Source organism: Dermacentor albipictus, chromosome 4 (genome assembly GCF_038994185.2).
Source record: "Dermacentor albipictus isolate Rhodes 1998 colony chromosome 4, USDA_Dalb.pri_finalv2, whole genome shotgun sequence".
Taxonomy (NCBI): Eukaryota; Metazoa; Arthropoda; class Arachnida; order Ixodida; family Ixodidae; genus Dermacentor; species Dermacentor albipictus.
Window position 1 is genome coordinate 145,590,135 of NC_091824.1, and position 24,721 is coordinate 145,614,855.

Genomic DNA, 24,721 nt, shown 5'->3' on the forward strand with positions numbered 1-24,721 from the left:
ATATTTACACTTTGTGGAATGCTAAACGCGAATACGTCTCACGAAGACAAAGTAAGACATCTGTTAAAAGGCATCGCTGAAGCCGTTCACAATTTTCTAATAATGCAAGAAAACATACGCACTCCTTGCCCATTAGATCAGTAATGTCACGTCTTCGAGGCTTTGAAGATTAAGGATCTTACTGAAATTCGGGTGCTTGGACAACGTCACCACAGTTGCAAATATGGCAGTCACTGCCTGCGATGTCTCGCGCGTGTATCGAGTTGTTCAAAATGAGCTAGCATGACCTAGCACGTTGGTTATCAGTGTGCATTTGACGGGTGCGTTCCAGAACCAACAGCAAAATGGTCACGAGAACATCACAACGAGTGCCGACCGTCATCTGAAGAGGCATATGCTCATGACAGGCATACACGTCAATGTCTTTTGATGATACAAATGAGAACGGCGTGGGTGGCATAGTGGATGGGAATGGTTGTTCGGCTGACAGGCCCTTACCTTTTATTTCTTTGTAGCCCTACCAACGAAACGGAGTTGAACGAGCTTTCTTTGAACACGCTGCATGCATCGTTCCTAGAGGGTTCATGTTTCGTGTTAATCTGACTGGAATGGGGAATGCTAAAGCAATGTTCGCTGTTTACCATGATGCGTGGTTTTATTCCAGGAACTATAGCATTTGTATTCTACAGCGAACGCTCCTGAGTTGCCGTTTAGTGTCACTGAGTAGTCGGTGCGCTATGGTTTCCTACGATGGCGCGCACACAACGTGACAGACAAAAGAAAATGCTGTGAGAAACAGCGTCACAAGTTGCCTTCCGCACACAGAACGCTTCCATCGATCTACGCGAGAGCAAGGCTGAAGACACGTAACCTGTCAACGGCTCATCTGGCATTTGCGTCTCTTCAATGTCAGTGTCTGGGACAGTCTTCATGCCCGAACAAGAGTGCAAAATGTACTTAAGCCAGCGGCCCTGTTCTTTGGCCATGCTTCACGTCCAGTGACGTTCGGCGATAGCTTCTTGTGCTTCTATCAGGCAAGCGTCAGTCCATCATTGACCATGGCCTGCCGACAGTTAACCGAACTAGTAGACTTCGCCAAGTGCCTTCAGAGCAAGGCATTGTTTGTAGAATCTTTGGTGAGCGCGCGAATGCCGCGTCGCATTCATAAAGTTTGTAAAGAACAGCACGTGGCATTACGTAATTATATTGTTGTGCAGGAAAATGAGAATAAATTACGCAGTGTGCTCTTGTAGCTAAGAAATATGTGAACAACAACCATTAATAAGGGAGCACAGTATGCCTGAAGAGATACGATAATAAATAAGAGCCTGGAGTATTTCTGTTGTGACATTTCCTTTCCCTTCTCTGCTTCCAGCGTAGTTGTTCCTATATATGTCCCTGGTGGTGTCAAAAGATTACGCTTCGTGAAGTATAATAGAAATGTGCTTTCAGTCGCGAAATCGGCGTCAAAGCATGTTCTCGTGGTGAAAACCAAACTAAAACCAAACAAACACAAGAACGAAAATACAGTGAGACTGTTATAGCATGCGAATATACGTATCTACTCTGAGGTTAGTTTTCTGATTAGCGTCCCTTTTATTAACCTGGACTAAGTGCGACGCCCTGAAATGAAAATTTTCGTATATTAGCTGGCAGGAACCTGTGGCGACCTTGTATAGAATTTGTACCCAGCGCGTATATTGAAAAAAAAAAAATCTATGTTGCCTGCATCGACCGCGGTTCATTCCGGGATCCACGTGCACAGGAAGGAGCCATGCATATTGTCTGGCTGGATGCGGCATCTCTGCTGAAGTGACGTGTCGAAGCACGTTTGGTTCTTTGTGTCGTATGAAAATAGCGGGGACAAAAGTTTGAGTGTGCTGTAGCCGATAAGCGTTCTCTAGGAAAGAATCGCGATCTTCAGCAAAAGAAGAGCTAAAGCGCCGACAGGGCAGGTGGTGAAAAGCAAGTACCTTGCACGTTATTTTTATTATTTTTTTGCTCTTCTGACTGTGGATGCTACGAGAAGCTTTACAGTGCAAAAAATATTTTTCTTACTTTTGAAAGAGAGAAGAAAATTGAAAAGGAACTTTGTTCGCGCTATATCAGCGCCACGAAGACACGTGTTCCTCGCTTTTGCCAGTTTTGCCTCAGTCGTGCTTAAAGGAGCTGCTGCCACGGTGGGCTTTTGAAAAATTTTTCTTAGGTGATATTTTGGACTTCATTTTTCTTGTTCTCGTAGGCATCACGGGAACTGTACGGATCAATGAGAACGGAGATAGGGACGCCGACTACTCAATTCTGGATATGGATCCGGTCACGAAGGAGTTCCAAGTGAGTAAATATTCGGGAGCCATGCGCCCGAATTGAATTTTGCCATGACATCGGCTCCACACGCGTCCTATAACAAAATGGATGGATCAGGTAAGCAGTAGAATACAAAGCGGAACTAGCTGGCCATGATGAAAAAAAATATGAAAATGTCACCACAGTAGGAACAAGCTGCAACGATACGCATTACGTGCCAAGGAACATGCCAAATATATAGAAGCGTGGTTTTAGCACATGATCGAAAGCACAAAAGCGTTATCGAACTCTCATCGAGAGAAACCCCTTACATGCATGCTGCCTTGTTTAAACAACGGCGTCGCTATATGCGGCAGAAAATTTTTTTTTTTGTAGCTGCATGCGAATGTAGTATGGTATTAATAAGTGTTATGCTTTATGTCACATTGGCACTTCTCATTGAAGCTCCTATGCTACATTTTTATTGCTAATTTACTCAAGAGGTGTTAATTACAAAATTGCTGAATACGAACAAAAACCAAAAGTTTCTGGCAAGCTGAGTTACACGAAGTATACTTTCTAGGCGTGCATAATGAACCGACCTACTTTTTGTGAGATGTCTTTCTCAGATTCAATACCTACATTTCAAGATACGCCAAGTTGGGTCGACATTTCATTTCGTCATTTTTCTATATGTTTAAAAACTTTCTTATTTATATCTGTCATAAGGGAAAAAAATTGTAAAACACTTCAGAGAACTATTACTCAGGCGAAGCAAAAAAGCTATGGTTATCAGATGGCAGTCAATGTCTTGGGTTCCAGTCAAGTCAGCCACTCGAATGTGCATATTTTTAATTTCGCAACATTAGTCGGTACTGCTGGCTTGCATATAGAAGTATAGCATTGTTCTTAACGTTCCTGAAAAAAAATAACAAACCAGCAATCTAGAATATTTTTCAGTGCCAATAAAATAATATACTTCATTATTAACTGTGAAATATAGGAAGTCTGAACACAAGAAAGGTCGGATATCAGCTAAGCAAGACAGTAAAAACAGAAAGAAATACAACACAATGCCAAGAGTATCTAACAAAATAGCAAAATATTAACACAGCAAGTACGTGGATTAAGGTTATGATGCAACAGGAAGAAGGGAAGCCAGGAAAGGTTTTGGCAATATAGAGGCAATTAAAATGCACATAAACAAGTGTTCACAAAAAATTAGTAAGACACACTCCACAGACCGTGTTTTGTTTCCGCGTTGCCTCTGCAGTAAATAAGTCAGTGAAGAGAGAGAGAGAGAGAAAGGCAAAGGAAAGACAGGCAGATTAACCAGAGATTATCTCCGGTTGCCTACCGTGTACCGGGGGAAGGGCAAATGGATGTGATATTTGAGAGAGAGAAAAAGAATCAAAAAAGAAATACACACACACATATATATACGATACAAAACTGTTTCTGGGGGCACTGTCAGGCATTCTGCGAAGGCACTTCTAGTGTTGCACAGGATGGGACAGTGACACTATGTCACACAATATACAGTCACAATTTGTCAGAAAGTCCGGTGTCTCTTAAATAACGCAGCGCTGCCTTTAAAGCGGTGCGCGCTGATTTTCGCGTACGGTCCACTTTTCAAAGACCCTGTTTTCCGTTATAGGGCGCTTGTCCGGTTGGTGTAAGGTTACTTAGAGGGCTGCTCTTTGCAAGCTGAAACGAGGGCACTCACAAATGAGGTGTGCGATTATTTTTTTGCCCAAGCAGAACTCAAAAAAGTGGGCTGTTGGCCATTGCGATAAGAAAGGGATACGCATTGGAAAATGCTACTCCTAGCGATAGAAGGACTAGGAGCGTGAAGTTACGTCGTGGAAGGTCGCCCTGAGCACGGAGCTGTAAATCAGGGTCCAGGGTATGAAGGCGTGCACTTGTGAATTCGGAGGAATTCCACTGCGCTAATGTCAGGTAACGTGCAAGCACTGAAAGCTTTTTCGCTGCGTCGACTCTCGAAAGAGGAATGGTAACCCAGCTGACGCCGTCATGGGCAGAACGGGCAGCTGCGTCCACTCGATCATTGCCATGTATGCCACAGTGGAACTTCCACGTTCCACGTGACTGGAAATGCAGCCCCTTGGTTCCACTTCTCAAACCTGGCAAATCACCGTTAAACTTGTCATCGTACCGCCCCATCGCTCTGGCCAGCTGCATAGGGAAAATAATGGAACGAGTGATTTTGACTCGCCTGGAATGGTACCTGGAAAGTTACAACGTGTACCCAGATGCTATGGCGGGCTTCCGGCGTGGGCGCTCATCCATAGATAATGTCATCGATTTGGTTACATTCGTTCAGCATCAAAAACGCCGGAAACGACTCACTGCTGCGTTATTCCTAGACATAAAAGGCGCCTATGATAATATAGCACATTATGCCATTATAAATGCTCTTACTGAAGCCGGAATCGGTGGCCGCACTTTTCAGTGGCTGTGCAGTTATCTGACCGACAGGCATTTCTTCGTGATGACCGAGGATGGCGCCACGACTCAACACCAAACGTGCCGTGGAGTACCACAAGGCGGGGTGTTAAGCCCGACGCTTTTCAACCTAGTGCTCGTTGGCCTAGTCCGATCCTTGCCCAACACAGTTCAGGTATCAATATATGCCGACGATATCTGCATTTGGGCGTCTGCCGTAACACGGCTGCAGGTACGAGCACGGCTGCAAAAGGCAGCTACGATAACATCTCTGTACTTGCGAAAACAGAACTTAGAGCTGTCTTCAGAGAAATGCTGCCTTGTTACATTCACTCGGAAGGAAATGAAGCGTTACAGTGTAAAGGTCAATGGGCAAGCAGTAGCAAATGCACGAAAACACCGCTTTTTAGGGGTAATTATTGACCGAGACCTATCATGGAGCCCGCATGTTTCATACCTGAAGAAGAGATTATTGACAATAATACATCTCCTCAAATTTCTCGGCGGAAAGTCATGGGGCACTTCGGTGCGGTCAATGCTGCAGCTGTATAACGCCTTGTTCCTCGGCTTCGCAAGATACAGCCTCCCTGTGATTGGCAACACCTGCAAAACAAACCTGCGTGTACTCCAGGGACTACAAGCTCAGGCCCTAAGGACGTGTCTCGGTCTTCCGAGGTGTGCGTCTACAGCGGCAACGATCGTCATAGCTCGAGATCACCCAATATCAACGTACTTAGCAACCGACGCTCTCAGGGCGCATATTCGGCACGTTGCCCGATTACCTTCTCACCATCTTGCCGCTCTACCCACAGAAAGGCCACACACAACTTTCAGTCGTTTAATTGATGCCAATCGCCCCTCATTGCCATCGAACTACATGCCTGCAGCAAGACCATCCTTACCTTTATGGTGCCTGCACAGACCTGACATACGCCTCACCATCCCAGGAATCATGAAGAAAGCCAACATGTCCTCGTTTGCCCTTAAGCAGGCCACGTTAGAACATTTACATGAGGTGCACAGTGGCCGCGTACACGTTTACATCGACGGTTCAGTTACATCTGCAAGCGCAGCTGCCGCTGTGCTGATACCAAGAAGATCCATCAAGATACAGCTAAAGACGTCACATGTATCATCAACGACAGCTGCTGAACTCGTAGCCCTGCGTGCGGCTCTTCATTTTATTAAGGAGGAACCATCCCAGGCATGGTCAATCTTCTGTGATTCCAAGGCAGCCCTACAGAGTGTACTCTCAGCACTGCGCCATGGATCACATGAGCAGCTCGCCGCAGAGATCAGAGAAGTCCACCATCGACTAGTTGACGAAGGACACGATATAATATATCAGTGGTTGCCTAGTCACTGCGGGTGCAACGAAACGATCGAGCATCTTCTTTGTCAGTGCTCTCGTTTTAACCTACAAAGAACTGTCCTCTCAGCCACCTTAGACAAACTGGACAAGCGCCCAATGACAGAAGACAAGATCCTTGGAACCTGGCCTACGCGAACATCAGCGCGATCCCCTATGAAGGCGCTGCTGCGATACTTGAAAGACACGGGACTTTCTGACAAATTGTGACAGTACACTGTGTGGCGCAGGACTGTACGGTGACACTGCGTAAGACTAGGAATGCCTTTGCGGGTTGCGTGACAGTGCCCACAGAAATAGTTCGTGTGTACGTGCGTGTGTGCGCTTAGTTTTTTTTTCTTTTTCCTTTTTTTATCCTTCTTTCTTTCTCACCTATTGCATCCCCTTTCCCTTCCCCCAGAACAGGGTAGCCAACCGGAGATAATCTCTGGTTAACCTCCCTGTCTTTCCTTTGCCTTTCTCTCTCTCTCTCTTCTCTTTTACTAACGTATAGACACACAACATAAAATTACGGTTGCGTTTGCCTTGTTTTTCATTTTACTTTGAAAAACCTGATGGAGAAGTTGGATCAGCCACTATAATACAAAAAGCAGTTTTTATTTTGAGAGTCAACGTTTACCAAGGGAGGTGTATTCCATCACCTTCACAAAACAAACGTGAACTTATGGGCACTGACTGAAACGGATCGCTTAGTCAGAATTTATATGCTCATTAGAAGGACCGTACTCATAACACTAGCAAGTAAAAAAAATAAAGAAAGAAAGCTATACTGAGTGTATTACTATGGCTGTCACCGACAAACATTTTGGTGCCTTCCCTGCCGAACTGCTTCTTTCAGGCATGCACTAGTACGATCATGTTGCTCATAACACTACCTACTACCTACTAGTGGCGTGCTTTAATGTTCCCTTCTATAAGTGGAAACATACCTGGTAAAACTGAACTGCTTGTACTGGCGCATACCAGTTGTGTAAAGCTGTCATTTAAGAAAACTTCATTCGCCAATTATCTTTTTTGTTAACCGACTGAAGGCACTATGGGAGCACTGCTTCCACCTGTCCAATATTTAATGTCCGCGCAGGTAGTGGCCAACTATTTCGGCGTGAACAAAAGCTTCAGCGATGTTCCGGGCCGTACGATTCACTGGCCTGGTGGCAAGCGAGTTCCTCCACCGGACACGCCACGGTGCGGCTTTGACGGCTCCAAGTGCCCTGACGAAGGTGACAAGAAGAAGCGTTACCTACTGTGATTACAAGCGTCATCATATCCGAGAATTTGAACACTGCAGCTATATCACTGTTACTTTAATGCGAAGCACTATTTGACTCGCTCCTCGGCTTTTCTTCCCCGGCGTCGTAGTATTCTCGGTCGCATACCTTACGCCTCACCCGCAAATGCTGTTCGGTGCATGACGTTAAGGTTTCTCTCCCTCACCCATCCTTGCCCACCGCAGGTGTGACGTCTCCTTCGGCGCGACGTGGTTGCGCCACGCATAATCTGCAAGAATAAACTTCTGATTCCATAGGGGAATGAACCATGTAATGAATGTTCTATGAACTTCTATCGCCGACATTTAGCCTTACATCAAGCAGGCACATATCTTATGCTGACTAGGGCAGATATTTTGACTTGCATGCTGCAGCTTCCTTCAGTGGTTATTTATTTATTTATTTATTTAGTACATACTACAGATCACATTGTGGTTCTTTCCGGACGGTCAGACACAATTACCTGCAAGTCTAGACATATAAAAATATGGCAATGCACAATACATTCATATACATACAGAAAAAATATACACGTCTCTATCGTATATTGCTCACAAACCAATTCGCGAAAAGATCAAAATACAAAGCCTTAATCAATCCCTTCTACCCTGTCGATTATGGAAAGCAGAAGAGGGAGAAAACAGAGTAATGTAAACCAGATATAAGCCGAAGATTAGTGACAATAGGCAACTAAGCATTGCGCACTAAAGGCGAGGGTGCTTGAAAGATGAGGACTTGCCACGATCATTCAACAGCAAGGAGAACAAAGTTATGCAGATAAACACCTTAGTGCAACGGACTACCAAGCTGAAAAATACTGTACATATTCAAAAAAGAAAGTCACATGTAGTACGGTCCTGCCAGAGAATTTCATTTGGAAATATTTTGTGGAGGGAAGGAGTACTTATAGCTGTCTGTCATAGCATAGATAGGTGTTAGTATATCAGGACCATAGCGTCGTGTATGCCAATAAATGAAAGGTATTTACCATTTAAAATTAAAAAAAGAAATTGTGCGTGCATGGTACAGGACGTAGAGGGAATATTATTTTAATTCCAACAATACCATTTCCTATATGTAAAGATTAGCACAAAGATTTCCAGTCGAATGTGCAGAGCTTGTGACATTTAATTATAGTTTGGCTGAGGTCATAGTTTTACCTAAATAACCCTATCAACGAAGTGATACGTCGGCTGGCCGGTGTGAAAAGGGAGCGGTTTATTGAGCAGTGCCTGTTTATATACAGATTAGGAAGCAGGCCTGCACTTTTCTCTTCGAGATGCATATCATGCGCAGCTGTATGCGCACACTACGCTTATGTTGCAATATGTAAAGCTGCAGTGCTGCAACATTAGATATTCCTCTTAATGCGTTCTTTGAACGTAGGTGAGGTAACGCAGACCATTGCTTTTGCTCGGCGACCATAAATAATTAACGTACCAAGCTCTAGGAGAAAACAGGTGAGTCCTGAGTCAAATACACAGCCTGCCAAAACAATTACGCAAATGAAAACAGCCAGACGGCTAGGTACACGAGCTGACTGTTTCAGCCCTATGGTTTATAGAAGTACAGTTTGGCATAGCGCCGCTTATGACCGGTCACACTCTGGCCAAATATACAGCATATCTGTTTTTTCAGACAACAGGTACCACGGCAAACGTGGTTTCCCTAATTGCCTGCTTATGCTCGTTTGTTTGTGTTCTGGCGTTGCAGAGCTTCCCAAGTATGCCATCGTGAGTGGAGTCCTGAGTGGCTTGGTCGTCATCCTGTGCATCGTCTTCTTCTTCATTTACAGGTCAGATTTCGCACGCAGTACGCTTGGAATACGCAAGTTGTGTGGTCGCGAGATCCAATCGCGTAGCTTCAGTGCAGGTGGGCTGCTAACGCAGTCATTGCATAAACACTGCCCAAAGATGCTGACCGCGCAAATGCTACCCTTCGGAGGCAATAACGTCGCCCTCTGATTGCACTTCTCGCCGTCGTGCCTGCCTCACAAACACTTATAATAACCACCTTCAACGGCACAGGGTTGTAGTGCAAGAGTGCCTGTTATACTTTTTTGTTAACTTCTGCTTGTTTTTAAATCTGACTGAGATAAAAACAAAATCTTACTACGTACATTTCCCGAATGACAGAGATACAAAGTGAAAACAAACACTTTTTTGACCCTATATCTGCAGAAACGGTACAGAGCATTTACTTCGCAACCAACATTACAATTACGCCACCGTGAAACTTCGGGCCGTTATAATATGCGTCTGTGCGGATAACTAGATTTTGGCGTGGACTGCTTATTTCATTTTTGCGTCCTTCGCGAGTCCTTTGGGAACATTCGTACAAGCAATAAAAGCGGTCAGAACGAAAAGCAGTTGAAGCTGACGATCACAGATATTTCCTTTTCCTTTTCTCAGAGGACTTGTTTTGGCAACGATAAAGTGTTAGCGCTGCAAATGTTGTGGACTGATTAAAATATTTATCGAAGCTTTGTGTATATATACCAGAAATTTCAAAGAAGGTCCACTTTTTTTCGAGCTCAGTGAGATGCATGGCTTTTCTAGGAAGCACACCATTCCCGGCGGCCTTCATTAGTATACATACGAAGAAATAGAGATTACCTAGTTGGCTAGCCTTAACTAATTATTCATTTTCAAGAGTGCTTCAGAGATCATGTTGGAACAGCAGCATGAAGAAATGTCGATGTTAAATGCTTGTCCCCTTGGTAAGATAGCATAGGCTAGCATCAGTTTCGTGGTCATCATCATCTGCCTCTTTTAATGCCATTTCGAGATAAAAACCTTTCCCACCCTTTCTTAGGTACTTCTATCCTGCGTCAGCCTGCTCCCTTCCATGATTGAAAATTTGACATAAGTGCCACAGAAAGCTGTCGTTCAGCATTCCGGCATTATAGTAGTATGTTCGTCACTTTGCGCATCGAAGTCTTCATGGGAGTGTGATACACACACTTTTCTAACGCATTTCTCCGCAATTTACTGCTTCACCTATTTAGATCTCATCCGCAATCGTTCTCGTCTGACTGGTTTGTCACCTCACAGGGTACCTGCGATCATGGAATATTACGCAATTGCCACACGTGCGTTGAAAGGCGGCTTGAGGTAAAACATTGCAGAAACCGACTAGGCCATGCGCTGGTGAAAGCCACAAAGGGCGGGCTCCCATAAAAAAATAGTAAAATATTACCAAAATCACAATTGTGGTTGGTATAGATCAGGTGGTCGGCACCGGCACATGAGAATAGCTCCACCTTTAGTTTTGTGGTGATTTAGAAGTTGTTTGTGCAAGCTTTAAGACTTATTTCTGGGGTTCTTATGAACCAAAGCAACAATCTGCTTTATGAGGCAAGCCATAGTGGGAACTCCAGATTGATTTTGAACACCTGGCACTCTTTAAAGGAACACTAAAAATACATAATGAGACTGTTTAACCTCATAAAGCATTCAATCCTAATTTCGCAGTAAAATGTATTATAAGAAAGAAATTTGTATATTTTTATGGGGGGGGGGGGCTATGCTTCGCCTGTCATCATTATTCATTTATGTCGACTACGTGGTCGGAAAGATTTGCCATTTTTGAGAATGTGCATTAGAAGAACAGTCGTATTCGTGCCGCAGTAAAAAAAAATCAAGAAAGAATGTATATCAAAGTTTCATTTCTTTAATGTCGCGCCCAAACCTCAGCCTCGGCAAGGGAGTGTGACGTCACGAATTTCAATCTATTTTTTCGTACAACCGCGCTTCTGCAAAAGTTCTGCAAACATTTTATGTTCAGTCTTTCGTTCTCTTAGAATACAATGCAGTCGACCTCACCTGACAAAAACTTAAGTAGGCTTGAGCAGAGGCCATCAAATTCATAACGTAATGGTTGGATGGTGCGCGAACTTCAAGGTGGCGTCGCCACCCGTCTCTGGCTATCGCGCCTTTTCTGGCTTACCGAACCTCCTCTCAAGCTAAGAGTGCAGTACGACGCCATAGCCACTGAGCTACCGCAGCGGGTCAATGTTGTGTAGACTTGCGGGGTCACTGACAATTATCTAACTTCATGTAAGTGTTGAATTTTAAATTATTGTGAACCTTCGTTAGGAGGGACCGGGGAAAGGCGTACATTTCGTCATTTTTTGTGCATACATACTAAGAGTTTGGAAATATCTGCTATATTTGAGAACGAATATTAGCTAACCCGTCATATCGGTGCCGCAGTAAAGCGGTCAACTCCGTGCTGTAGTAAACTGCAGTGCTCGTGTTCGAATCTGATGGACCTGTTAAAAAACAAGGATTGTTAGTGAACTTTTCGTATTTTAATAGCTGTTCACGCATCCACTTGCTCCCTGGTTACCACCGCATAGACGTAAACCCCGCAAGCGCCTATTCATATGGCTATCAGTGAACATTCTCTGCAAACGACTAGCAGGAAAACCACCGTGTGATAGCTCGCATCATTTGCTTGGCCAGCGTAACGCAGTAACTGAATATCACTTACGGAGCTGAACACAAGGAGATAATTTATCGTTCGAAAGACTGCTCACTATGGTGTACGCATGCGACCCAAAGGCGGGATGCAGCGATCATTCTCTTGCAAGGTGAGTCTGGGGGTCGTGCTATATTGCACATTCTCGACTTGTCTTTTAATTCTTTTAGATCGCCAGTCACGAAAGAGATTGGGACTACAGCATCACGACGTTTTGATGCTAGTTTGCTAACTAATGAGAGACTAGTAGCTTGTTCTTATTCTGTTTTCTACAGCCAAATTTCAGGCATTTTATTGAGGCCTATTTATTGTTTAGTTACTCGTCTTGAAGAGCCAGTGGTACTTTCTTTACATGAGCTTTTTCGTCTTTTTTTCTGTGGGCACAGTTATTGAATTTCGAGTTTTTTGAACGATTTGGACTTTGGGCACAACATCGCAAAGTTGAAATACCGTGGTCAGAAAGTAGCTGTTTTTATTGCTTCAAGAGATCGCGCCCCGTCAGATCTTGTATCTAAATGCAATACAAAAGCAGCCTTGCATACTTTTGCCTTCAGGAACAAGAAACAAACGAACTTGTCACGACATTCGGCTGCCTCTCTCTTGGGAATGACGTAGCTTCGTAGGGGCTCATAGCCGATATGCGGCAAACATACAAAATTAGCGCAGTACTGTGTTATCACAGCGTGTTGCAGTGCGTTTCAGGGGTGGTTGGACAATGACAAATTTTGCTAGAAGGTGAAATAAAGAAAAATGTGATTTGCGTGGCACTCTGACTCAATGATAGCCATCCAATTTTCCGCGAGTTCTGGTATTGTACATCCTATGCTAGGTGTTCTTAATACGAAGCTTTGTAATTACCTCGTAATAATACAATTCCACCTGCAATCATAGAAGCGCAAGATTGTGTCGACTAGCTCCACCATGAACTCATTACTTGAAGGTAGTAGAATGAAAAGTGACACCAGAGCGAACAGTGATAGAAAAATAAAGAAAAAAAGGAAGTAATAGTATATCACAGTAAAGTTTCGTTCGTTCTCCGTCCTCGCTTCACCGTTGGAACTTGAAGCTTCTCGGACGATGATCGGCAGTGGTTGATCAAACGCAGGCAGGAAACGATGAGGTCAGATGTACAAGAAATATTTATACGTGAACTTTTCTATATACATGGCAGGTAAAACAAATACATTACAAACTTGAACAATTGAGAAACAAAGTCTCACTCTTCTACTGTCTCAATGACTGTTAGAGCCCAGACTCGTTTTAACGTACATAGTACGGAGGCTCACTGATCTATCAGCAATCCTGATTTCAGCCAAGTCTAACGTACATGGTACGGAGCCTCACTGATCTATCAGTAATACTGATTTCAGCCAAGTCTGAGGGACAGCATGTCGTCCCGATTTTTATAGCCCAAATATACAAAGAAAAAAAGGCGGTAGGGCCGTTGGCCCGTCCCACAGGTTCAGTTGCCAATCAGAGTCAACCGTTTGTTAAGCCACAACCCACAGGGATGGGCTTACTCTTAAAAATAAACATATTGGAAAACAAAGCTCTTTTCCTTCTTCGCCAAAACTCCGTTGCCCTCTCATTTCTCCGTAGTGAGTGACCGGCTCAGCAAAACACGCCAGGCCCGAACAAGTTATCGCCAGACCGTTTCAAATGCCAACGGCGTCTAGGCTGCAAATGTCTCGGAAGCAGGGGCACCGGCACCACGAAGTGCCGCTGTACTCAAAGTTTGGCCGTCTGGGAGACGGATGACCCTCCTTGTCCTTCAAACTTATTGTCTACAAGACAAAGTTCTTTGAGTGCGTGTTTCCAAGACGCCGTCGTGCGAATGCACTCTTTACGTGTGCACCGCATTCCTACAGCGTGCACGGTAAGCTGGTCTTAGACACCACGCAGGCAGTCGCACCCAACAACAAGGCTGGCGATTACGTTCCGGAGGCGTAGAGGATCAGGTCCATGCTCACTGCATGCGGCACGGAGTCAGAGTTGCTAAGTCCTTCTTAACCTCGGCGGCGCCTCCAATTAGTCAGGGACTCGGGCGCCAGACCCACAATACCTTTTGTACAGCGGTTCGTTTCAAGGCTGGTCTGTGTGACCCGTCGGCGGACTGCCAACATCGTGCGCACAATACTGACTTCCAAGGAATCGGCACACGCCCGCCTGGCACCTGCCGCGACGCGTCACCCAACCCCGCGCGTTGCCTGTGACCCCGCATAACACAGCAACTGTCGCCCCGCTGACATGGGGGGAAGTGAACCCCCTCTCTATACACAAAGCACGAGGCCGATTCGTGAGACTTAAGAACCCGAACAATCAGAGCGACCTTACAATCACCCTAATTATATGCCCCGCGATCGTAAACTGCAATTACTAGTGCAGCAAAACATATCGTGAAAGAAATCGGCGCGATCACTACAGAGGTTCTTAAGACGTGTTTACTGAGATTAAGTATTTCATGGGTAATATGACACGCGGTAGGACAGACCACTGACGCTTCTGCACATAATCGCAACTATCGCTTTCTTTAAGCTTCGCAGCAGGCTAGTATAACTAAAAGTCTTCTTGGGAACAAATTGTTTTTGTGTACAAACAGACCTCCTTTGCAAGTTATTGTTCTAGGAGAGTAAACTCACTGCCGCACAACTTACGCTCCTGGTGCAGCCGCACGTAAATATAAACCGAAATGAGCGCTAATATCCGTCAAGAACAAATAGCGATCCTAATGTTAGTACACTGCAATTCCCCATTTCAGTACAAAAAATAGAGGGGCAAAAGTGAGAAAGTCGCAATGTTTGGTGTATTGTTAGGAGAATATGCTTAGCTATGGAGTTACAGTAGAGCGTTCATATGAGTGTTCCACGGACTAAGATATTTGCTAACAAGGTGTTCAGGGCTAACATATTCAGCAAGGCGGTCTAGATATCTGAACGGGCATTCACTCCAGTCAGGACCTCGTTCCAGCTTTCGCTAACGTAGTCGCAGAATAGGAAAGCTGCTTCTTTGCTTTTAGTCGGCAAGACCAAATATAGACACGGACACAAGTTCATCGATCAGATGTCGAATTTTCTTTGTGTGCGTGCGTGTGCGCGTGCGTGTGCGTGTGTGCTTGTGTCTGAACGTGCGTGTGTGGAGGCATGTAAAGAAAGGCTGCAAGGTGGTAACATTTTTTTTATTCGCTCCCTCTGCGATGCTTCCGGTATCACGACGCGCACGTTCGCCGTGAAGATGAATAAATAAATACAGAGAGAACGCTGGTGCAGAGCCTGTGAATAGACAGGTGCGGAAGCGATGAACGCGCTGCTTCCATCTGCCTGAGTCTGAGAAGTAAAAAAAATTATTGGATTGTTCGCATTAAGTCAGCCTCGCTTCATTCTGGTCCCGCAGGCACTTCGAGAAAGACTCGAAGCACTCTAAACCATTCTCAAGTATTTTTTTTTCTTTGATAGAAACTCGACAGAAAAGGGGATCAAAATACGCCGAGCAAAATGAGAATTTGGTGAGAAAAGCAGTTTTTTTACTGTGGGTGAAAGTTCTACCTGTTATAATTTTTTATTTTTTAATTTTCTCGAGATACAGAGGATCAGTCACAATGAGAGTTAATTTCCTCACCCTTCTTCTTTCTTCGCTGAACAGTGACTTTGCCGTTGCCGATTTCTTGAGCGAAAATGAAAGGCGCAGAAACGGTCATGCCACTACTTAACTCCAGAAGGACGTCAGAATAGGGCAGAACGACGTCTAAAGATTGAGAATTAGACGCCTTCTATGCCAACTTCGTTGAAACCATGCACTGCGTGCGACACTTCTCTTAGAATCGATTGCTCCGGAAAGACGGGCACCAAAATAAAATTAGGATAATACATACATACCGCTCCGAAAATATTACAAAATAGACCTTGGTTTGAATTTAGAATTCCGAATGCGGTGCTAGAGGAGGACGCTGATTTGCATTCGAATTTTCCTTCCTTGCAATAGAATATATTGAGTTAGAGCTTTGCTGCTAGTGCCGCTTTGGAAAGAGGTGGAATTCAAACTGACATTGCAATTACGGGTTACAAAGTGGCAAGTGGATGTTCCAAATATCATTGATAGGGATATGATTATTTTATCAAGAGGGGCACCACATGCGTGTTCTGGAACTGCTTCGTTTTTATTTTCTTTGTTTGTGTGCGTGCGTACGTGTGCGTGTGCGTGTGTGCGCGTGCACGAGCGTTTGTGTGTGTGTGTGTGTGTGTGTGTGTGTGTGCGTGCGCGCGCGCGTGTGTGTGTGTGTGTGTGTGTGTGTGTGTGTGTGTGTGCGTGCGTGCGTGCGTGCGTGTGTGTGCGTGTGTGGCTAAAAATCTCCTCCCCAGTTTTTTTCTCACCAAGGAGGCTTCATAACTGTACTGCCTAATTTTTTTCTGGAATTTAGTTTCGTACAAACGTTTTATATCAGAAAAAATATCGTCCCAGAAATTTGTTCTCTTGTAGAGGTTCGGTTTAATTAGAAGGTGTTGCATGATAGACAGCGGTGGAACCATTTTTATAACAATACGTTTTTCTTTCTTTTTTTGTGTGTGAAAGAAATCAGTGCCGCGGAAATCCATAAGGCGAATGCAGTTCCATGAAAACAGAAGTTTGCATCCATCCAAATGGGTGCAAATAAGAATGAAAAACTGCATTTATACTTGATTTCGTCATCATCGACAAGAAAGTTTATTAGACAGTGAAGTTTATTTCTAGCCGAGTGTTATAGTAAAACGGATGGGAACGTTTTGATCCAAGAAATCGTGTAGTCGATGTTCATCTTCATAATGAATTCATAGCTAGTCGCTGAGGTCATTCTGAAAGTACACGAATCTGCGAAAGAAAAGCGCACGCTTAGTAGTGGCACTGTTCATGGATCAGTCTAATATTTTTTTCCCTCCGCCTCTTAAAGTGTGGAGCCGTTTTCATCCTTTTATCTCCTTATACTTAGCTAAATGACCTACTGAACAACCGGCAAGATTATTGCCGATTCAGCTCCGCCGAAGACGACTACCTGCCCGACCCGCCTGCGTGCTTTGTCTGCAAGACATTTAAGCCACTCCGAACCGACCGCGTTGCAAGGCCTGCTCGGTCTAACATTTCGATCGCGGCGTAAGAACAATTGTAGAGTCGTTTCTGCAAAAGAGCTCAGTCGTCGCAGAGGCAAAACACTCTTTCAAGGTACGCGGTTGCGGTGAGCAGGAAGCTGAACCGTATAAGAAAGCGAAGCTTCTTTTGCCTCTTCCAGCACATTTTACTTCTCTTTGGGATGTCCAAATAGTGCTGCCGGGGGTTTTGTGGCGTTTGCGAAAGCAGCTGCACTTTTTGCGGAAACGAAGTTGAAAACGTTCGCGTCCCGGAAGTAGACTTGGACAAGAAAATTTGAAAATTGGTTTCTGCGTCGCGTTGGAGAGGGGAACACATGCGAATGGGTGCGTTGCAACATGAGAGGTTGCATACGCATGGTACACGTGGTACACATACACGTGGCATAGACATACACGTGGTAGTGTGCGCGCATAGTTAGTAATTTTCAACGATAAAGTAGTGTCAGTGACCGCACATGTGTTGCGCTTAACAAAACAATAAAACACGGCATACAGCCTACATATATAATGTTGGCTCATAGGTGTTTGTAAAACACGCAGGTCTCATACTTTTCGACGAAGTAGCGCATAATAAACAGTGCTTTCTTTGGCTACTACGTTCTCTTATGTCAGTGGGTATGTGCAGCTTGGTATGTGCCACTGTGTAAAAAACATAGGCATCATACTCACTTGGATAGAGTTTAGATAGTTATCAACTTCTGCATAAATCCCAATACTTGGGTTTGATCTGCAGCTTCTTATGAAGCAAAAGTATGGAAATTTATATTTCCGCTCAGATAAAATGAAATGCGAACTATAGATCCACTTCAAATTTGGATGACAGGCACTAGACACTTCTCGCTCTGTATGTTATTGGGCTCACGTGTGGGTCCTGTCGACGAAACGTCACTGCCAGAACAGCCGCTTACTGATCACGCACCTCATCGATTAGCCCACAGCAAACCACTGAGCATTGTTACGCGCTCATTTGTGAACGCCAACGCTCACTGTGAAGCACACACTTCAGCGGCGTCTGGATGCGTTGCAGTGCGCCCTGAGACACAGCACAAGCTCATACACAGACTGCCACAGACAGAAGCAAGGTCCGTGACAGGGCCAGGTATGTAGAGAGAGAAATAGAGTGAGAGAGAGGAAAGCTGGGAGGTTAACCGTGGTAGAGTTTCCTGTTTGCTACCCTGCTCTGGGGAGGGGGGAGGGTTGGAGAGAGCGAGAGAGAGAGAGAGAGACGCCAGGAACGGGTAACAGCAAAGGCACTCCAATCACAGGCGTTCACACGGGCAGGTCGATCTCAAGAAGCGCACTAGCGCTTGCCCGGCCTTCTGATGCGGTGATAAGTCGCGTCTATGTCACAAAATTATTTCTTCCGACAGAGGCTGGTTCTCCAACTGGTTCAGCACGACGAAAATCGATTGTTTCTGCACACTGCACTGCGGGCGCTGGCCAGTTATGTAGCTGTTTGATACAGCTAATAGTTAAAAACTGCCATACAGGATTTGACAACATGCGAAAACAAGCACATGGACACATGAGGGTGCCTGTGCAGTCTTTCTCATACACCCTCACGCTTTGAAGTGCTGTTTTTTTTACCATGATTGTTAATTTAGTCAGTGAGGGAATGTTTCCGTGTTTATATGGCCGATAAAACTACTATCCTTGCTTCCTATAGTTGTCTGCTAATTCGCTATCGCAATCGATGCTTGGCCTTTCGCGTGCAACTGCAAATTTAGTTGGAACTGAGGGGCATTTTATTGTAAAGGCTGGCTTGCTGCGTATGTGTAGTCAAGTTCAAGATTTCACGTTTGTGTACAGGAATATAGTGTGAAAGATTGATCTGTCATCCGTCTTAACTAGCTTATGTAATAAATGCTTTTTACAATGTTTACACTCTGTCCTGTTTCTCTCCATAGTGCCAAAATTCATTACAATTGTATACGTGTTATAGATGTATAGGTGCCCACTGTGAAGTACACTTTTTGAACTAAGCAGGCGAGACCAAATTCCCTTTTTTTTTCGCTGGCTGACGTCGTTGTATTTTCCACACCTGACACATGTGGTTCCTCCCGTCACTCGTGACAAAATCACATGTATATTATTTCGTCAGTCTATGCCTGCAAACTCCATATGAATCCAAACCCTGATGAAAAGTAGAAACAACAGATTTAAATTCATTATGCATAACCACCATGAACGCGGTCACCACGGTCAGCAGCATTCAGAATGAAGGGAAACGACATGTGCCTCGACCTTTGTCTGATACCAGTGCTGGTTTGAAAGCTTACATGATTGTTCACTGGTGATATTTTCTAATTATAACATGTATTGACAATTCGGCGCTGTAGAAATAAAGGTATCATAATATAAGAAAAATGAAAGCGCGGCGTCTCTGCATTCCTGGCTGTTAGACATCGCTGTATATACATGACGCCCTTATATGCAATAGCTGCGTCATAACCTGATTACGTTTTCTTGCTATTTATGAATAGTTTCAAGTAGCAGCTTATGTCCTCGCATGAACGATGCTTTACAACGCGTCTTTTTTATAGATACTCGCTTTCTCGACAGAGTAATGAATGCACAATGGCAGCACATTCCTGCTTTGGCTGAGGCTATTGCGCCAACAGAAATCATTAATGTCATTCATTCGTTGCACATTCATTTGTTCTGCATTGGTTCAACCGCCAGTAGCAGCAGTTTGTATGACGAACGTCACCGCACGGAGAGAAGTAGATAGTCACCATCATAAAAACCCCTAAAAGCAAGAAACAAAGAACGGCTTAATCTTATCATACGCCAACTACTATCGCGGCTATCGCGCCGTGCGAAAAGCTCGTGGCGATATGCCACGTGATACAACGAAAATACGCCCCACAGGGTTACGGTTTGCACAGAGGTGATAAAGATGCAAGAATAATTTGTGACGCTGTTTTACTGCTGTGTCACTTCGCCTATCTCAAGGCGTATGTTGCCTCACTACGCAATTATGCATGAACCAAGTATAATTTTATATCCGGTTCCGGTGTCACTGTGGAACGACATGGGAAAGGATTATGAACAGAGATCAAGGAGCATAGCTCTGAAAAAAAGGGGACCAACATGACCTAACGTGTGAAAGGAACTCGCAAAGTGTCTGTCATGCTCAGTTAGAGTGGCGATTAAGGCGCGTTGGTTATGCATTGCGAAATGAATTCTGCGTGGACGGACATCAAAATGGAGTGTGCTGGCAGTATTGCAGATAGCCGTGTCGGTACACGGATCCAGAGCGGATGTCCGTATGTCCTGAACACCTGCCTAAATTTGTGTGGCCTGTACAGAAGTAAAACGACGCGCTTGAATTCCAAAGCTTCTTGTTAACACAAAGAAATGTATAGGTAGAACGCTCACTGGTACGCAGATAAATGTCATATTATTATTGATAGTAAGCATTCGTTCAGTAATCATCATCATCCATCTCCATCTCAAGGTAAGATCACACCCTTAAATATACTCTGGATTTGTGCATGGGTGTGTCGTGTACCTCCTTTTTATCTCCGTGTCTGTGAGCGCAGAAGCCAATTTAATGATCATGTTATGTTACAACTACCACTGCATTTTTGGCAACAGCAGATGAACGCACATTTCTGGAAGTCGAGAGTATGACAGGAACCCGTCTGGTCGGGATGATGCATACCTAAAAGGAAGAGGTCTGGCCACTGACCAAAATAGTTAGAAAATGATATATATATATATATATATATATATATATATATATATATATATATATATATATATATATATATATATATATATATATATATATATATATATATATATATATATATATATATATATATATAATCATCCTAACCATGCGCACACTCTTACTCGCAACGAAGGCAATCTGCCGTCCATGTACCAAGTGCCTTAATTATGGTTTGAGACGCGCATAAGAAGGGCCCCCACTCTGACGCTTGTTTCATTGTGAACAAGGCTCCCGTGGGGGAGCCGAAACGTAAATGTATATTTTAAATCATTTTGGTCATTGTCCGGACCTTTTCCTTTTATGTACGCCCATTTCTTCCATTTTAAGCCTACGCTGTCCATTGATGACGGCAATTCCGTGCTTGGCGGATGACACCCAACGCGATTCTTCTGGCCTTTCATGCGGTAGACGAGAGAGAGCGAACAGCGCCGAGTGCAAAAGCTATCGCGCTAATGAAGAACAAAGGCATTTAAATAGGCGAATGTTTTATTAATAGGCTTTCAAGATTTAGGAGGTGCCACTGCTACGGCGTGCTTGGCCTGGAGTGGCACGGGTGGGCATCTTGTAGTATATATGTTTATATGTAAGAAAAAGTTTGCGATAAGTTCTGATTTGTGATTGTTTAGATGATGAAATTTTCTCACAGTCCTAATTCTTGAGACATTTTTTTATGTTTCAAGAAGAAAAGACCTCTGCTGCGATTCACTCATTACAGAACTTCGCTGGCATCATCATCGTAATTTCGAGGCCATTTTCTAAAGCTTAAACAAGTTATGCGGTAACGTCGGCATCCGAACATGCAAGCGAACTGTCAGCGCCGTAGGCACTACCTTATCGTGGGACATGAAAGGCCGTCAATGAGGGAATTTCAAAGCAGGATCTCATTTCCCATTCGCTCGTTCCTTAAGCACCTCATGAAAGTTTCGCGAAACGTAGGGACTATTAGAAGTGCCGCTTTTTACCACCACGAATAAGTTCACGTGTTGGCAAGGTACTGTTTGGTGATACAAATTATTACCTCCACATAGTTGCTAGACGTAAGCCACTCTACATTAATATAGTAATTTGGAGCTTTGATGAAGGGAGGGCCATGGCTTAAAGAAGATAACATCATATATACATGTATTTCATGCGTTGGCAAAAAGTCTGAAATTTGGCACTGTAATAGCATCGAATGAGTTGCAATAACTTGAAATTTGCAATGTCACATACGCACCATCAGGTTGTATGCCTGATCCCTTTCGAAGAACCTTTACCAGTATCAAACACCATTGAAGATCCCTTTCGATGGTGTTTGATACTGGCATTTATCAGCACCATATCAAATAAGGCTTAAAAATTTAAGAAGCGGTAAAACCAACATTGAGTACGTTCAAGAACTATTCTCATATTCGGTTTATTAGTATCATTTTGTTCTATCACTCGGAATCATATTGCTCAAATGGTTTTGATACTAATGATGAATTGGCGGAAACATCAGATATCAATTGTGTATCATTTGCTATCATATTCAGATTAGTGGCGTGTACAAATTACATTTATACTGCTGAATCTCCACCGTTACGCTCATCAGTACCTATTGTTTGGTGTGAAGAATTGCACAATAGTGAAGGAAAGTAAGGACAGTGAAGCAGACCTAGTAGGATGATAAAAAGAACATGTTACCCAGTTCTGTGTGGAAAGAAGATGGCAATGTAAATGGAACTACGAGGAAAGCAGGCTTCGCTGTTAGACCAATCCTCACAAACCAGGCTCGTTCCTTGAGCAAAAGTGGAACAGCACACCTTGAACCATCACTAACCATTTTCATTTGAACTATGCGATGCTACAAAACCTGAATTGCGTTCCTGGATGCTTGTCCGGCAAATGCCACTCACGCTTGTCAATGTAAAATTCATCCTAACGCAGAAGGTGTGGAATGTAACCGTAGAACGTGAGACGCGAGGAATACGTACTCGTCACAAACCAGCGAGTGCCAAAATGGATGCAGCAAAGCTCGTTGAATAATGAACACATTAACTACAACATCACAGAAATATGCCACGGCATTACGCTATGCTCGAAGTACGTTTAAGCTTCTAACCTAACGACGTCGTTGGTTCCTGTCACGCTAGAGCTGGAGCTTAATAAATCTCTAAACAGCCTGGCGCCCCAGGGGCGGGCGTAAGCAGGAGTTGATGCTCCGTGTGTAGACATGAATAAAGGATAGTCACACCGCGAGGCAGTACGAGAGTGCTCATTGTTTTATTAGCAAAATAATAAATAGACGGGTGCTCGGGTAGCAGTGCCACTAATGTTTGCAAGTTATAAACACCATTTCTTAATTTCGCTATGCGAAACATAATGACAGTTGACGGCGACAGAGAAACGCCTATGCCATGAGTTCATTGCGAGCAAGAACACAAAACGCACTGCCATAGAGCCGGAATGTCTTTCTGCACTGAAGTGTAAAAAGGAAACCACAAACCTAGATCGAAGTTGAATCCACTTTCCTTTATTGCTTTGTGCTCCTGGAAAGATTATGGAAAAATATAACTGTACAAAAAAAATTGCAAGCTCTGCTACGACATGAACTGCTTGGTAGTGCATTCTATGCCGCAGAATAGGAGTGTGTTACGTGACGACTGTAGTCAAACAGACAGACATGCTCGTCTAGGTTTCTGTTATTTTTTGCACCAACGAAACGTTTCTCTAAAAAGATAGAAAAAGAGAAGAGAGAAAATGAATAACATTTTTTTTTGAAGGGATACGCGCAGGCTGCCTTCAGTGAACCCTTAATGGCGATAATTATTTTTTTGAAGTCGTGGGAAAGAACATTTCGTTTTGGCGTGCAGCTTTGATGCCAGAAGCCTCGTCGTGGGCCCAATTTCGGTAGGGTTGACAGAACACCACAGACAAAATAGCCTCGCGGCATATTAAACAGTGCCTCCGAAACCTTTGCAGCGAGCAGACGCTTCCATGATTCAGAAAAGCTGTGTTTGCATCTGCAGCAGCACTCGCGACAGCTTTTCAGTAGGTAGAAAGCACGAGACCTTTGTTTTTGTCAAAGCTCTTGACGAGCAAAGGTTCTAAGGCATCAAAGAAGTCTTTATATTTCTTACTCTTATTTGTACAGTTTCCCGTTTCTTTAGAATAATTCCTAGCATCCGGTTGTGAGGCGATGGGCAAACAAGAACCTTACGATACACTTCTGCGCGAAAGAAATGTTAAGAATATGCGTTTCAGCAATGCACCAACTGCTTTAATGTTTTGAATTCAAACTTACTTTAAAGTGCATCGCTGGCATCACGCGACGAAGTTGTGTTTCTACAGGTTTACCGTTTATGTAATACCTGAGTTTACTTTCACGATAAATCAATACGCAGATTTAGCTGAACTTGACTAATTAGCGTTACATTAAAATAGTAAAGGTACCGCATAAATCTAAGCAGTCAAATTTGACTCGTTATCATCATCATCATCATCATCATCATCATTATATTTTATGTTTACGGCAGAACGAAGGCCTGTCCCTGCGATCTCCAATTACCCTTGTCCTGCGCCAACCGATTCCATTTAGCACCCTCGAATTTCCTGATTTCATCGCACCACCAAGTTTTCTGCCATCCTCTACTGTGCTTCCCCTCTCTTGGTACCCATTCTGTAACCCTAATGGTCCACCGGTTATCTAACCTACTCATTACTTGACCTGCACAGCTCCATTTCTTTCTCTTACTGTCAATTAGAATATCAGCTATCCCTGTTTTCTCTCTGATCCACACCGCTCTCTTCCTGTCTTTTGACGTCACGCCTAACATTCTTCGTTCCATCGCTCTTTGCGCGGTCCTTACCTTGTTCTCAAGCTTCCTTGTCAGTCTCCAAGTTTCTGCCCCATATGTCAGCACCGGCAAAATGCATTGACTGTACACCTTTCTTTTTAATGACAATGGTAAGCTTACTTTTAAATTGCATCGCTGGCATCACGCGACGAAGTTGAAGTCAGCAGGATCTGACA

At 44.0% G+C, this 24,721-nt stretch overlaps 1 protein-coding gene across 1 annotated transcript in view; it reads left to right on the forward strand.

Annotated features, from left to right (window-relative positions):
- The window catches only part of LOC135902174 (atrial natriuretic peptide receptor 1-like), a 152,684-nt gene that overhangs the window by 64,591 nt on the left and 63,372 nt on the right, over nucleotides 1-24,721 (forward strand). Inside the window, exons 5-7 of the mRNA XM_065432126.1 lie at nucleotides 2,243-2,334; nucleotides 7,203-7,341; nucleotides 9,103-9,184. Coding sequence (XP_065288198.1) covers nucleotides 2,243-2,334; nucleotides 7,203-7,341; nucleotides 9,103-9,184 — 313 coding nt within the window. The remainder of the gene's footprint in view (nucleotides 1-2,242; nucleotides 2,335-7,202; nucleotides 7,342-9,102; nucleotides 9,185-24,721) is intronic.